This window comes from Syngnathus typhle, linkage group LG3 (assembly GCF_033458585.1).
Source record: "Syngnathus typhle isolate RoL2023-S1 ecotype Sweden linkage group LG3, RoL_Styp_1.0, whole genome shotgun sequence".
Taxonomy (NCBI): domain Eukaryota; kingdom Metazoa; phylum Chordata; class Actinopteri; order Syngnathiformes; family Syngnathidae; genus Syngnathus; species Syngnathus typhle.
Genome location: NC_083740.1, coordinates 6,313,171 through 6,328,936, shown reverse-complemented (window position 1 = coordinate 6,328,936; position 15,766 = coordinate 6,313,171). Strand labels below are relative to the sequence as shown.

The window sequence follows — 15,766 nt, the reverse complement described above, 5'->3', positions numbered from 1 at the left end:
ATCAAGATCTCAAACACACGTAACTCTCTTCATTTACATATTTCCCCCTCATTTTGGTGAAAGTTGAAAACAGGTAATGAGCCTATTCCGGCAAGTAAGCAGTTTTCAAAAAGTAAAAATTCGTCAGACTTTTTTTTTTTTAAATGAAGGTACACACAAAAATAGACGTATTACTCTTAATACATTTTTCGTTTTTTTGTTGTTTTTGTTTTTTGTTGTTTTTTTTAGATGACGAAAACGGAAGTACTTTTCCTCTTACCACACAAAACAACAAAGATGGCGGCCTCCTGTTCGATAGTGTGCTGCGGGGAAGAGCGAGACACGGATAAAGCAGTGATATGTAATAATTTTATGTATATATATTTATGCTAAGAGTTTGTTAGTCTAGGTAATGATTGTATTAGTGTGTTTTGTTGTTACTTCCTTTTAGGTTTTCTTCCCATTGCTAATGGTTGTGAGAATCTAATGTGTTCAAGTTCGCGCTTGTACAATGCTTTACTTTCCCACTGGCCAACAAAGTCGATTATATCTTCCCCTCTAATTATTATTATTTTAGTTCGATTTTCCAATGGCAGCGTCCAAAATGCAGAGAAACTGGACTTCAGAATGTACAGGAGTGCCGATGAGGTTAACCCCCGGAAAAAAACTAGGCGGATACTGGTGAGAAATTACATCTATTTCTTCCTGTTCATTTTTAGGTTCAGAATTTTCTTGACCCCCATCCCCCCTTATTTTATTAAAAACTTTTTTTAGGTGGCTGAATCAAATAGGTTATCCTATGTTGGGCAAAATTTCGGAACTGGAGCCCTTAAATGCAACAGTCTTTGCAAGTAGGTTTAATTTGGTTATGAAGAATGTCTCTGCAAATAACCCAACTGTATTGTCATTGTTTAAGTGAAATCGTAATTTTCTTTTTTAGTTATTATGTTGGAGTATTAAACAAGAAAACCATGCAAATGGAACTACATAGTGCACAGTTCTTCAACATGCAACCTGTTATACCAGGTGAGAGAAAACTATGTAACACGTGAATCCAAAAGTATTTTCTTGTTCTTTGCTTGAAAACTGATTTATGAAGATTATGCACGTTTTGCCTAAGAAAATGAATATTTTCATCAGGAGAAGCATCAGGGATGGATGATACAGACACAACACAGACTTACAAGGAAAAGGTACCACAGTTTGTGGCATCAAATGATGCCTGAAAAATTCTAGAATGCATTTTCACACATGTTTTTAAAGTAAATTTCTTTGTTAGTAATCTCTTGAATTTTCTGCGCAGGTTGATTCTCTGATTGAGGCGTTCGGTACCAACAAACAGAAGAAAGCTCTGACCTCTCGCAGACTGAACAAGGTGGACAGTAACATGCTGCAGGAGGCGGTCACAAAGGCTGCCAGCACTGTCATTAATGAGAAGGGTGCAGAAGGTAAGCAAAAAGAGCAAGATGAACATAGTGATGAATGCATTTGAGTTCTTATTAATAAGTAATTATCAAAGATCAAATTCAAACATTTTGCTTTTAATAATGTTAACGTGCTTCGCAATGATCTAAAAGATTCCATCCCAAATTCCCATGAATGGCATTCAATGCCTTAAACAATAATCCATATGCATAAACTCCATGTTTTTTTTCTTTAAAGACAGGTTTTGTTTCTTTGTTTTTCCACAGCTCTGCAACAGGAAGTTGCCGACATGGAGGCGCAGGCAGCTTTGGCTCCACACCTTCCTCCATATAACGCAGATGCAGACTCACCTGAGAACGTTTACCCATTGGACGGACGTATCCTTAATTTAGTGCACTCCCTTTGCGGGTGACGTCGACATCGAAACCTCCACTGTGTTTGAATCTTCGCTTTTTTTTTCCTTTATGAATACCCACAGTCCTCAGTCCGATGGAATTCAAGGCTCTGGAAGAGGTTGGTTCCAAGATGGCTGAACTCACTGCTGAAGAGCTGCAGACTATGACAGAGAGCGGAGGGTAGGATGACTTAAATCATATTTCCACCAAGTTTTAAAGTTCAATTGAGTGCACCGCTCACATTCAATTAGTGTGACGGGATTGCTGAATGGCAAATCCTAATCGAGTGTTTCTCAACCATAAATGCACATTGAGAGAAATCTCACAGCACACTGTATAAATACTTTATATAGGAACTAAAGATGATCTCAGTTCACTCATAATGTACTTACTCAGGAATGTCGTCTTATTTAATTAATGCAAGCCAATTATTTGGACCAATTAAAATAATCCTTTTTACTCCAACAGAAAAAAATGCTCACTTGAATTGACCCAACTGTACTTCTTGGTGGAATTGAAGCATAAAGATGTATTTTCTAAACTTTTGATTGTAATTTTCCTCGGTTCAGGCTTCTGTGCGTCGTGAAGCACCTTGAGAACCTGCCCAGTGACGAAGAAGCCAGAAAGAAGATGGCATGCTGTGCTTTTTACCTTTCCATGCTTCTCAAACTGTCACGGCAGAATAATATCAGCCGCAAGTGTCAGTGAATTTACCATTTGCTATTAATCACGCTTGAAAAAGCAGCACTTTCTTGAAGATTCACGTGTTTGTGTTTATAGTTGGCATGGAAGAAGGCTGCCCCCGCATTGTGCAAAACAAAATTATCAGGACATTTACTGTGGAGACTTTCAACAATCAGAGGTATGATGATCTTGCCCTAATCGATTTTTATTAACTATTTATCATTTAAGGCATCAGAAACCTCCTAAATAACATTTTGCGTCACCTTTCAGAGTTCTTAACATGGTGTCTACTTCAATGCGTGCCAAATTAACAGCACATTGCCTGGTTCTGCTGCTCCATATGGGTGGCATGACTGCTGACCTCACGTTATTGCATCGGGACATGGGGTTAACCGAGGCCAGGTAGTTGCGATCTTGTGATGGAAAATATAGATGCACTGACCTAAATGTTAGAAAGATCTTCCATCTAATGTAACTCTGTAACTGACTCTTCTGTGGCTTTATAGGATGATCGAAGTTGCAAAGTCACTCGGGCTGACCTTGCCAAGGTCATACCGTGGTAAGAACATTGCGGATGGCCTTCATGACAACCACAAGCAGGCTTCCCTCATCCTTCCACTTGTCAAATATGAACAATCTGGGGAGAAAAGGAAACGCAGGAAGATGCTTTAGGACCGACAGAGGTGATGAGTAGAACTGTTTATTAGTCAACAAATAAAGTCAACATTTGAAAACAAATGATGTTTTACGGTTGTCGCTTGGACGGGTACAAAGTCAAATGTAAATGCATTTATATAAGCGTACATCTATTGGAGCTTGAAAACGTATAGGCACATTAGTCAATATCATATATTGCACACTCCATGTCGCCTACCCTCTTATCACCTGCTGCATCTGTGGTAAAAAATGAATAAATATCCAAACGCATGAAAAAAAACTTATTGATTTGGTTGCTGGAGCATAGATTCACAAGAATATCAGACATTTATTATGAGAGGCGGGAGCAAGAGTTTGGCTTTTTCAGCATATAAAGCTCACCCTCTAGCTACCATTACTTTACAATATCAAACAAGGCTCAGCTTTACCTTATTGTCAACACTGACAGAACAGTACAAGTTAAAGAATTTATTTGCATGGGAAAAAAAGAACATTTTAACTGGACCTTCAGCATGATTTTGAATATAAAAATTCAGAGACTTCATCCAGACAACAGAGTATCCAGGCTCCCAGAACCTTTATGAAGGTGAGTACACAACGAACGCATGAACAACTTAACAAAAAACAAAGCGGTAAACAACGAGAATAAATAATTGAAAATATTCCATGTTTGAAACATGACCAAACAAGACCTTACCACCTGGATAACTGTCAATTGTGCGTTACATATCATGTTCAAGCAGCTGTGACCGTGAGGGTACAACCACAGGGTGAGATTTAATACAGTGATGCTTTCTGATAACTCTACATATTAGTGAGAAAAGTCAATTTGTCAAATTGAAAAAAATTCCCCTCGCCTTTAGTGGAAAACACATAGGCTTTTATAATTTTCATCTGGGTTTTTTGAAAGATTTGTTTTCATCAAAAAAATATTTTTTTCTCTTCAACATTATGGATTTTTCTTATTTGGCTCAACTATTGAGTAATAGTTGGTTTTAATAGCCGGACTCCATTGTACTCAGTTGACATTAGGTCTCCACTAACATGGACATTCTGTTTTTGAAATTATTAAAAAAATTGGGATGAGGCCCTAACATAAAATGTAGTAAAAGTAAAAAACGGAATAGTTTCTAGATATAATGTATGTTTAGATTTGTGACTGACAAGAATTTTGCATGGACTCAACCAGTCTGATTAAAAACTTCCGCTTTGGGTGGACCAGATTGTCAATTCAAAATATTTTCTAATGGACGGTACCATTTATTTATTTTTTGCTATATCCAAACCAAAGGGTGAAGGCAATGAGGGTGTCTACTTTCACTTTTGGCAAAGTCATCTTATACTTCTAAGTTTTTTTCACAGGATAGAGCAGAACATGCTGCCACTGTGGCAACCGCTCTCCACCGTGGCGCTTATCCTATTCGTCATGGAGATTCCCAGTCGTGAAGGGTACTGGGAGGAGGAGAGGCCCGAAGGTGAGCTGGCCGGTGGACGAGGGGGAGGGTTTTCCAGTACCCAAGGAGGGACAGATGTACAGCTATAAAAAAAAAAAGAACAGATAAAAAAAAGATTGGCTTGGTACACATGCAGCGTTGGAGACAGTCTGGCACATTGTGGGTTGCTTAGATACCTGCTATTATGGCTTGAAATACTGTTGTTGCGTAACACACAGCTCTCGTTGCCAGGGTCCAAGTATAAAAGGCTTTTTTTGCCATATGGGTGGCCTTGGAACAGCTGGTTATCTGTGACCACTGCTTTTACTGGTCCCAGTACTGAGATGCCAGAATCCAGGGTCGGCTGGATGCGGTTGCGCAGCACCTGTAAATGACAACCGGACGGTCATATAACCGAAGAAAATATTTTTTACAGATCGTGTCAAAATGTAACACCTTGACATCACCACTCCCAGACACTTGGATCCCGTAGTTCCAGTTTCCAACCAAGTCGTTCTCTACCATCTGTCCGGACCCGGTGAAGTTGATGCCGTGGCCTTTGTTTTCATATACACCGTTACTGCGAAGCTCCGCACGGGAGTCTTTCTTCACGGTAACACCCGCTCGACCATTTGCAACAATGCAGTTGGCAACCAGGCGGGTCAGATGACTGCTCTGTAGCACGGAAACGCCATCGCCATCGTTTTGGTTGACGAGGTTGGCATAAATGTTGAGTGGCTCGCTGGTTTTAATGAAAAGGCCCACGGCTACCCAGAGGGCGAGAGAAGTATGGTGAAAACATTTAATATTTAGAATGTTGATTTAAAAAAAAAAATTATGGATGTTTTTTTTTTTACCTCCATTGAAGCTCACGCAATTGCTCTCCACCAGCGCCACACTGATGGAGCGGCGTGCTGCGTGGCGTTCATCCTCACTGTCCAGGTCGCTCTCCCATGCAAAGAGTTCTCCCTCCTCATGTAAGTTTTCTTGCTCTTCCCTCCCATCTTCTTCCACCACGCCCCTCCTATCACCGCTGTCGTCGGGCGCTAGCCAGTTCCCCTCCCTGGCTTCGATGTTCTCTGGGTCCTTCCTGCAGAACACGGCCACGCCGTACAGCCAGTTATGGGTGATGTAGTTTCCGAGGAGCTGGGGGAGGCTGGATGACATAACCCACACACCGCAACTTTTGTTGCCTAATGAGTATAACGAAAGAAAAACAAACAACAACAATCAAACATTTACATGCTGAGAACAACTTGGGCTGTTGATATTGGCATTAAGGGAATAACATACAGTAGACATGATTTCCTTCAATGAGTCCCCGGCCACGCTCTCCCACCACAATGCCATCAGAGTATCCATGACAGATGAAGTTATTCCTCAGGATTGGGTCACCCCCTCTGCGGATGTCCACACCTCCCCACCGATTTTCCTTGATGACATTCTCTGGGATTAAAAATTCAAATGTTTACCGAGGGCTTTACGCGTGAACGTTTGTCACACTGGGAAGAAAAAAAAAAAAAAAGCCCCAATGCTAGACTTACCCGTTACCATCCCTCTGCCATTCTCATTTACAGCAATCCCTGCTGCCTGCCCTTGGAAGATGTGGTTCCCACTAAAAGCAAATGAAGTAAAAAAAAATTATCTCCATTATCCGCCTCATGTTGACATCTCTAGTAGTTACTATGATCTTTATAGTGCTTTTGTGATCTTTCTTGTCTTTGTGGGCCAATATTTGCATACTTTGAAAACGCAATGTGGTATTACACTTACCAGACGACAGGGTTCCCACTGAAGAGTATATACACGCCTGCTTCTTTGTTGTTATAGATTTGGTTGCTCCGAAGTGAGCCCTTTCCATTGCCAAGCACAACAACCCCTGAGCGGAAGCCACTGTGTATTCTGTTACACTAAGGAATTGACAGAGAGAGGAAAAAAAGGAGCACAGGGTAAAACAAATCCCTTATTTACAAACTAATGCAACCTACTTCATAATTGCCTCTCTAACATCTAACATGCATGACAGTGTGTCTGTGCATTTTTTTTTTTTTTTTTTTAGAATACAACTGATAATACAGATTACGTAAACTGAAATTATAGCAAAAATATTAGTTTTAATATTTGTTAATTCATTTTATACATGAGCTTTTGTGGTTGTTTTTTTCCGGTATTTCCGTATGACTGCACAGAAGAACAGTCATTTAGGAATGATAGTTTATTTCACGATATTTTTTGTACTTACTAATGACACACAATTGCTTTACTGTCTGTGATCGAATCAGTGTGACAGTTACCACAATGATGGGGTTTGCTCCTTTCCTGATGTCCAACCCCGCCTCCCCGTTTGAGTGGATGTCATTTTCGGCGATGAGGCCCTGAGCCGACAGCCGCATAAACACGCCTGATGCTCTGCACTCGCACACTTCGTTTTGCAGCATCACTATCTGTAAAAGGTTAACAAGAGAGCTCGGTTGATTGTGACCTTTAATTCTGCTCTTAATATGAATTAGTTAAGAAGACGCAGGGGAACCTCTGAGGTTGAACACTCCTAAGGTTATATCATTTGCATAAAACTTTTTTTTTTTTTAAACTCAATTACGCATACAATGACGAAACCTAAATAAATAATCTGAATAAATTGGAGGTTGTGTTTGACTTTAGTGGTTCCCCTCTGTCATGACCATATTTACTATGGAGTTCTGGATGCATCTGACGGCGTAGTTCAGACAGCGGAAAACGTTGCCCTCCAGTCGAGCTTGTCCGTAATTCGACATATGGACACCTCCCTTCCCGTCCCTGAAGAGACAACGCCGGACGAGACAGCCCAGAGTGGACGACGCAAACATCTGAGCATCTGGGTCTCTTTCTAGTTCCTGCTGAAGGGTGAGTGGTTCCGGCGTCGTGCGTGGGGGATTTGGGGAGGAGGCGGAGGGCAAAGAGCCATCTGCACGGGGCTGCAGTAAGTAGGCCAGTCCATGGTTGTCACATGGGATTTTATATTCTGGTGGAAATTTGTTTTTGGTCATTCCTGCCTCTTTGTTCTCACCATCCTCACCATCACTCCAGCCATCTTCAATCACTGTGCCCTGATCATCTGCTTCGGGTCCATTTTCCCGCTTCCAGTCCTCCCAAACTGCGTGCTCCTTTTTAACAGTAGCATCAGAACTGGGTCTGCCAGTGGGAATCCCTCTGTAGGGGCTGCTATTATTGTTCCCACACGATGACAAATTCCTGGCCAGGGCAGCCATATATTTACAAGCCCAGTTCTTTTCAGACACGGGTGAACCTTCCACGGTTACGGAAGCAGTATCGCTCCCGGAGAAGTCACAGCTGTCCAGTAAACTGAAGGCAACACTGAGCAAATGTACAGAGCTGCCCTTCGAGAAGGAGCAAAAGCGTGCCTGGCAAGTCCCGGGCCCGCGGACTTGCAGCTGAGCCCCCTCAAAGTTGCAGTTATCCAGTTGGACATGACCCCATGATGTCTACAACAAACAAGGGTGGAAAATAAACACAAATTATACAAATATATCATCAACCATTACTTATCGTTTCAACAAACAAAATGACTCACTCATTTACTGTTTACTGGAGTCATTTAATATTATTCCAAAACAAAAGTTGTCGGGAAAAAAAAAATCTAAATATACCTCACCTTGTAGACCACTGTGGAGAACCAGGGTGGCATGAAAACCAGATTACAAAACCTGGCAGTAGGGCACTGCTGCTCCATGCACACCAAGAGGGTCACCTGGCCCAATGTCCCAAGCCCAACCATCTCCACAGGCACCTTGAGGGCCACCTCAGCCTGCTCTTCATACACTCCCGGATGGAGAACCAATCGGTCATAAGGCCCAGCCACCCCAAGAGCTCCTCGCAAGGTCTCAAACTCAAACCCGGGCCCCACATGCCAAACCTTGCGGTCTTTCCGGCGCCTGAATAAAAGGAGGCAGGCAGTGGATTGGTGCTCGGGTTCATTTTGAGTCCAGGTGCGGGTAGCCAGGGCGTGTTGCTTCAGGGCTTCCCTCCACGACGGGGGCTCAAGGTGAGGCTTGCTGGGCCAGTTGGGGTGTCGGAACTCGGGGCAGCAGAGGCACAGCTGCCTCCATCGGGTGTTATCCAGAGAGAGGACCAGCTCCCTCCAGGCGCGACACACCTGGCAGCAGCGGCCCAGGTCAGCGAGAGGGAGGTAGGCTAAAATAACCCTCCACAGCTCCACTGGGAGGCTGCCCACCTCCATGACAGCGGGGCCGGCCGGGGGTGTTGCTGCTGCTGCACAAGGAGACACACAAACATACACATGCAAAACAACGTTAGCGGTTACACAGGATAAAAAGCTGACGTGAAAATGAGGACAGAAACATTGCAAATATTATGCAAAGATAACAAATGGAACACAAATAGTGTTTTCAGCCAAATACCAAAGTGCGTGTGACGCTAATCAATCGATTGCTCCGGTAGCCTAGCAAGCTAGTTATGAGTCAACCGCGCTAACTATAAAGTTAACATCTTCAGGCAACGCACGCAGATCGGTTACAAAGTTAAGTCCTACCTTATTTCACCGCTTTGCCATGTTTACACATCGAGTCAACACGATGAGCTTACGGCTCGGAGCCGTCCGCCCTCATGCGGTCTGAGACTACATTGACTTTCGTCAAGCTGCATGCAGAGATCAAAACAAAGCGGACAGGCAGGATGCTGCCAAAGCGCCATACTAGCATAATTGGGAACATAACTATCATTCCTCCTCCTTCACTCGATCAATCCAGGTCAGACTAACTAATGTCCCTTTGCCAAGACGAGTGACTGACTGTCACAAGACGGCTACCACCGTACTCCGTATATTCCACCTCCCCTCTCCACAATGCTCAACAGGGGTGTATTACTCGGGGGCTCAAGGCACTTTTGGGGGCTTGCCACAGCCGTGTACTGCAGAGATGTTGAAAATGATTAATAATAATAATAATAATAATAAATGATTATATTATTATATAATAATCAATATATAATATATATAAATTATTAGGATTTTAAGAACTATAGTTCTGGAAATGAGAGAAAAATCTGAATTTCACATTTTTTGTTGATAATAAATTCTTATAAAAAATTTTTTAAGTACTATAGTTTTGGAAATGAGAGAATAATCTGAATTTCACATTTTTTGTTGATAATAATAATTTATTATTATTATAATAATTTATTATTTATTATTATTATATTTTATTATTATTATCAACAAAAAATGTGAAATTCAGATTATTCTCTCATTTCCAAAACTATAGTCCTTAAAATCCTTCTTGAAGAGCATTATAACACATAAATCTAACCTCAAATTAGGAGTTTGCAGGTTAAAAAAATACTTTGTCCATTGGATACTAGGAGAACCTTACCAGAAGGTGGCAATGTCTATCTAAGCAGGATTTTAGCCACTACATCACTTCCTCATCCTTTTATCATTAGACCACAAAGTATTTGTTAGGTTCAAAACAAGCCCGAACATATGCTGTTAGTTACATTGTAGAACACACAAGTTGGTATGCTATTCTATCTTATCTTATTTTATTTTGTAGTCAGCTGGTGACATATGCATGAATAGACAAAAATTCCCACATTCCAAAGTTCTCAGAAGTGTGAAAGCTGTTGTAGCTGCACAAAGTGGTGGTGGTGGGGGGGCAACTTGGTCCATTTCTTTTTTCAAAAACTATTGCTCAATTTGTGGTTATCCTCTTGAGGTTTTCCTTTCAATCCCAAATACCTTTTGTACTTGTTAATCATTAGCCTGCTTCCTGGAACAAGAAACTAGCAGAAACTGCTTCCCATCAGATAGGAGTCTGACTCCTATCTAACTCTGCAAGTCTGCATTGCTTTTTTGTTGGCTTTTAATAGCTTTTTTTGCAACACTTGAGAACTGGCCTCAACAAGAAGTGTTTAGAGAGCATAATTACGGACGAGACCGGCAACGTAGCTTACCTCCTTTCATTTCGTTTCATTTGTTTTTAGGATAACGGCACGGTATGGACGGATGGATGGATGGATGGATGGATGGATGGATGGATGGATGGATGGATGGATGGATGGATGGATGGATGGATGGATGGATGGATGGATGGATGGATGGATGGATGGATGGATGGATGGATGGATGGATAAAGTTTCATTTCATTCATTCAATTGAATTATGTCAGACATAAGCTGAAAAAAAATTGGAAAGTCAAACAAACTCCTGACATAATAGTTTATTTGACCTGTACCACTGTATCGTGGAGGCTCTATTGAATATACTGTATTTGTCATTTTTCCATTTAGAACTCTCAAAAGCTTCATGAGTCTCAAATATGATTCATACCTTTGTACATTTTGTACTTTTTTTTTTTGAAAGCGTATCATCTGGCCTGAAATGACACAACACATATTCATTATTTTTTATTATATTTGAAAACTTGGGAAAACCTGATCTTATTGGACAGGTTTGATGGAATACAATCACTTAAATCATTGTAAAGGATCCTGTTTTTTTCTTTTTAAAATTCTTGCCAAATATTAATTTCGAACACCAGATATATTGGAAAAAAATATGAATATATACAGTATATGGACAGTGTATAAATATTATGAGCTTCGGGATGTTATTTCCAGCTAAGACGCACCTATTTACTAAATTATAATAAAATCTAACATATCGTTATTCATCCGGTGTATGATTCATTTTGAGCGCAATGTTCACGTTAAGATAAGATAGCACTATAATAATTTTATTGTGCCAGTTATGATATTCCTAATCACAGCAGTGTGTGTTCAAATCACTCAATGTGGCTAAATGTTTAAAAGTCTGTGCATATGATTAAGGTATGTTGAGGCATACAAACTTGTCCCGGCATGAAATTAGACGTCACGATCAACAGTTTTCAACACATGGAATGCAAGTCATGCAGTCTGCACAGCTGGATCCCACTACCCAAACTCCGAAGTGTCGTAAAAGGATCTTGACTCCTCCCCCAGCTGTTTACCAATCCAAAAACTCAGTGACATCTCCAGAAATTCCCAGCGACTGCTCATCAGCGTTTTATTGAGCATGTCCTCACTTCCTCATGTTGCTTCACTCTGGGTCAATTTTTTTTTTAACACATTGTAAGTCTGTGGAATTTATATTGTATTACAATAGGGTGTATATCAGCTCTCACACTGCACAGTAAAGTTTCAGTATCCCTATCAGTTTACCCCTCAAAGGTAAAGAAAGGAAAAAAAACGTGAGCGGAAACGTGAGCTCTATGAATCATGTCTGATTTTCCCAGCATCTGGTTTAACCTCCTTAGCTCTTTGTATGCAGTATCGGTTACCTTTCCAGCTGTTTATCTCAATCCTGCTGCCTTCACAAAAAGGTGAGGTTAGTCAAATAATTAAACAAGTCATACCGTTGTTAAACTTCTTCCATCCATGACTTCCTCCTTAGTGTAAAATGGTCTGTTGTGGTATTTGCAATTGTGAAACGCACTGAAGAAAAGTCGAGCCAACTGCAGCGGCAAAGACATTTAATGTTGCACATTACTATTAGCATGCACTCGAGACCTTATTTTGCATGCAAAAACTAAAATGTTAGTAGAGACCACAAAATAAATATGCATCATTTGCAACATTAGAAAAATCCAATGGTAAAAGCGTAGGAAGATTTGAATGTCTCCAATTGCACTGAAGACATAATCATAACAAAACATTGCAATTTGATTACAAACAACATGCCGCTCAAACCCCAGCTCCGAAATAACCGGAGAAATATGCTGCATGACATTCTGCCTGCGGGGGACTAATCAACATTTTCATGTCATCTTCACTCCAGACATGTTCACACATGCAGAGGTCGAGGTCATGGTGGTAGCACAGGAGCAGGTAGAGCAGAGCAACTAATTATTTGATCATATTTTAGCATACAAAGTTTGTGTTCTCAGTATTTGGACCATTTGTATTGTGTAACGTTCCCTCCTCAATGCAAGTTTTAATGCAGTGACCTTAATTTCTTAGGAATGGTATGCAAATTTGAAAAAAGCATTATAGAGTCAACTTTTCAAATTTATATTCAAATCAGGGACCAGAAGTAGGGCCATTGACTATGGGCAACGGTCAAACAAACAAACAAACAATATTTAGACATATTTTTCCCCCACCTATAATGACTGTTATAGCTGAAATAAATTTAAATGTTGTATTTTGTTATAAATCATATTTTGAAGGTTTTTTTTACATCTTAAGAGATTGTTAAAGCTGAAATAAGATTAAAAGTTGTATTTTTAAGAGTGTCAATATTCATTTTTCAGTTTCTGTGCCATTGTAATACCGTCCTGAAGAGCTGCCACAAAATGAAAGACTGGTATTGAAATTCAACCCTCATCGTTCTAAAAGAGAAATAAAACTCAAATGTATTTACATATGTACTTGTTTAATAATTTACTCCAACAGGCAGACAAACATTAACCTTATTCTCGTAAAGTGTTTTTAATGACGAGCCATGTTTATGGGACAAAATATCTGTGAGTCTCACATGTTTACCATTATTAAGTGCCTTTTTTCCGTAATGGGTAAGTTTTGGCCTAGGTCAACAGGAAGTTTCGGTATGTATCACGTTCCCAAATGAAATGTCACAATCGTACGTGCGCGAGTTGTTGAAAGGAAATTCACTTTGTTTTAACACTTCTAAGCAAGAAATAATAAAAACAATAATTGCTATGCCCTCTGGATTATAAGAATTAGAGAAAAGCATTAAAACGGGCTTCTTTAGGTTAATGCTGCACCTAATACCTCAAGAACAGTGAAATTATTACGTCCAAATTAAGTTAATCCCCTACGCATGACACTTTCATATCAACTTATTTCACATTAAATAAGGAAACAACGAAGTGTTCTCTTCCCCTTTTTTTTTTTTTTAATGTAACCGCATCTTCATTTTTTTTTTTTTTTTGGTCTGTGAGCCACTGATACAATGCAGCACCATTGCAAAAATTGCGTCATATACTTCCTGTTGCGGCATGACTGATGACAGTGAGCTGACGCGTCTCAGCATGCCGAGTTTACGTCAGACCTCACCTGCTTTATTTTTTCTCATGTACAACACATTAGAATTCCCGCACTCATTGTGCCTTCGGGGAAACTTTTACTTTTTTGGGGATGCATAGCCATCATCATCAGCCATCAGTTCTATCGTGTCATCGTATGTCTATTGTCATTTAACTGAGCATTCATGTGCTCAATATTGATTTAAATAAAATTCAACCTCACAATCTGATGTGAATATTGTGATACAACTTTGTTGCAAATATTTGAAGTGTCCAAATATTTTCAAAAAATCTGAATTTCAATGAAAACTATTATTTTAAATAGTACATGGCAAATATTTTTTGTTTGTTTTCATAGCTCCTCAGCTGTTATAGTAGTGGAAATTTACCCAAAAAAAGTAAGCAAAATAAAGCAGATACGTTTGCATATTGAAAAGCATTATAATTTAATTGAAAGATTTCAATGTATTTAAGTTAGCCCGTTAACGATCTTGTAGAGAAGTGCAGTTTTGCAGACTTTTCAAAAATATATCATTGTCTCAAACAATATATCATATAGATATAAGATGGCAAAATAATTCAATTTTAATCCAAATTTAGGGCAAAGTAAGGCACAGGTTTATTTAGCACAATTCATACACAAGGCTGCCCAAGGTGACATGGAAGAAAATAACAAATTTGCGTTCTCTCACAAAATAATTAGTGTTCCCTCATAATAACTGTGCTCCACCACAAAAAAACTTTCATTCCCTCACAATGAAATGATTGCAATGGAATAAAAAACTTTCGGAGGTTACGCAATTGTTATGAGGCATTGCAGTTTTTTTGCAATGGAAAGTGAAGTGTTTATTGTCTTCAAAGTAACCTTATGAAGTTTATGAAATATAATATCAAAGTCAAAGTCTGCTTTATTGTCAATTTCTTTACATGTCAAGACACACAAAGAGATCGGAATTGCGTTTCCTACTATCCCACGGTGACAAGACATATTACATACATATATATATATACACATATATATATGTATATATACACATATATACATATATATATTCTATTCTATTCTATTGGTCCACGGATAAACAAAACATTCAAGTAAACAATACAAAAAGTAAAAACAAGAAGGCACATCTAATGAATAAGTATTTTTCTTCGATTGTGTTTTTTCCTTTCCTCTAAAACCCTTTTCTGTGCTTAGTCGTTTTTTTTGAAATAAGCATAGCAATAATGCTCTCAAAATCCAAAGAAAAAGCAAAACACAGTTAATCCTTGGGATCTGACCTGCAAGTGTTTATCAGTTTCTGAAGAATTGTTTAATTTAAGAGGTTTGACTGCTTGCACAATAAAGGAATCTCCCTAATAATTCAGCCATCTGTATAGCGGTTGTCATTACTAGAACTGCGGGAGAGCTGGCACCTATCCCGCCTTATTTTGGAGGCGTACTCCCTCGATTGCGGGCCAGCCAAAAGCAAAATATAAATTCAAAACTATAAATCATTTATTCATGGTATCTTATCCACATATTTTTATTGTAAAAGCTACTGTTAAAAAGCATCCAAATACAATAAAGATCCCCTAATAGTGACAACACTATAATATTGCATTTCCTACCTGCATCACGTTCCAAAGAAAGTAGGACAATGATAACAAAAGCCTGAGAAAGTTGCAGGGCGGCCTCAAATTACACTGCTTCAAAAGGCTTTGTATGCCAGGTCAGGAAAGCCAGGAGGTGTTACGGGGAGAACCTGAAGAGACACCTCTCTGCCAATCCTGATCCCTCAACGGTGTGGAAAGGTCTGCAGAGCATCACGGGCTACAAGAAACGAACCACCCGTCCTTTAGAGAGCCCAAGACTTGCTAACCAGCTAAACAAGTTCTACTGCAGGTTTGATCGGTCCTCCCACACAACGGGACCTCCTGCAACACAATCTACATACTCACCTCTCCCCACAACTGCTCTCTCCACACCTCTATCATCGTTGTCACCCACTCACTCTCTTGCAGAGGCCGCGCCCGCACTCCAGGTCCGCGAGGAGGAAGTGCGCCAGATGTTCCGGAGACAAAAGACCAGGAAGGCACCGGGCCCAGACGGCGTGTCACCTTCCTGCTTGAAAGTCTGCGCTGAGCAGCTGGCGCCCACCTTTGCACGGAT

General features: G+C 40.0%; 2 protein-coding genes across 3 annotated transcripts; one reads left to right on the top strand and one right to left on the bottom strand.

Annotated features, from left to right (window-relative positions):
• The first annotated feature begins 228 nt into the window (after positions 1 to 228).
• Positions 229 to 3,221, top strand: polr1e (RNA polymerase I subunit E). Its single transcript, XM_061275369.1, has 12 exons — positions 229 to 340; positions 557 to 660; positions 754 to 830; positions 920 to 1,005; positions 1,120 to 1,172; positions 1,283 to 1,427; positions 1,671 to 1,781; positions 1,883 to 1,979; positions 2,369 to 2,499; positions 2,580 to 2,661; positions 2,754 to 2,885; positions 2,990 to 3,221. The coding sequence occupies exons 1-12, from the start codon at positions 229 to 231 to the stop codon at positions 3,153 to 3,155; spliced, it is 1,296 nt and encodes a 431-aa protein (XP_061131353.1). The 3' UTR covers positions 3,156 to 3,221.
• On the bottom strand, positions 3,168 to 15,366 carry fbxo10 (F-box protein 10). 2 transcript variants are annotated; one of them, XM_061275356.1, is made up of 11 exons: positions 15,226 to 15,366; positions 8,226 to 8,842; positions 7,264 to 8,055; positions 6,868 to 7,017; positions 6,347 to 6,483; positions 6,118 to 6,188; positions 5,867 to 6,019; positions 5,431 to 5,766; positions 5,030 to 5,340; positions 4,771 to 4,958; positions 3,168 to 4,677 (listed from the first exon to the last, which is right to left on the bottom strand). In XM_061275356.1, exons 2-11 carry the CDS (start codon positions 8,808 to 8,810, stop codon positions 4,497 to 4,499), a joined length of 2,904 nt encoding a protein of 967 aa, XP_061131340.1. In that variant the 5' UTR covers positions 8,811 to 8,842; positions 15,226 to 15,366; the 3' UTR covers positions 3,168 to 4,496. The 2 variants fall into 2 exon arrangements, with proteins under 2 accessions (XP_061131340.1, XP_061131339.1); XM_061275355.1 differs by lacking the exon at positions 15,226 to 15,366 and adding an exon at positions 9,123 to 9,466.
• Between the last annotated feature and the right edge of the window lie 400 nt (positions 15,367 to 15,766).

What these genes read in the sequence shown, in the direction of transcription:
- polr1e (XM_061275369.1), top strand. Translation starts at nt 229, where the DNA reads ATGACGAAAACGGAAGTACTTTTCCTCTTACCACACAAAACAACAAAG. An exon ending in AAATGCAACAGTCTTTGCAA is followed by an intron (nt 831 to 919) that starts GTAGGTTTAATT and finishes TTTCTTTTTTAG; the next exon opens with TTATTATGTTGGAGTATTAA. An exon ending in ACTATGACAGAGAGCGGAGG is followed by an intron (nt 1,980 to 2,368) that starts GTAGGATGACTT and finishes TCCTCGGTTCAG; the next exon opens with GCTTCTGTGCGTCGTGAAGC.
- fbxo10 (XM_061275356.1), bottom strand. Translation starts at nt 8,810, where the DNA reads ATGGAGGTGGGCAGCCTCCCAGTGGAGCTGTGGAGGGTTATTTTAGCC. An exon ending in TCTCCACAGTGGTCTACAAG is followed by an intron (nt 8,056 to 8,225) that starts GTGAGGTATATT and finishes TGTTTGTTGTAG; the next exon opens with ACATCATGGGGTCATGTCCA. An exon ending in GATGCATCCAGAACTCCATA is followed by an intron (nt 7,018 to 7,263) that starts GTAAATATGGTC and finishes AACCTTTTACAG; the next exon opens with ATAGTGATGCTGCAAAACGA.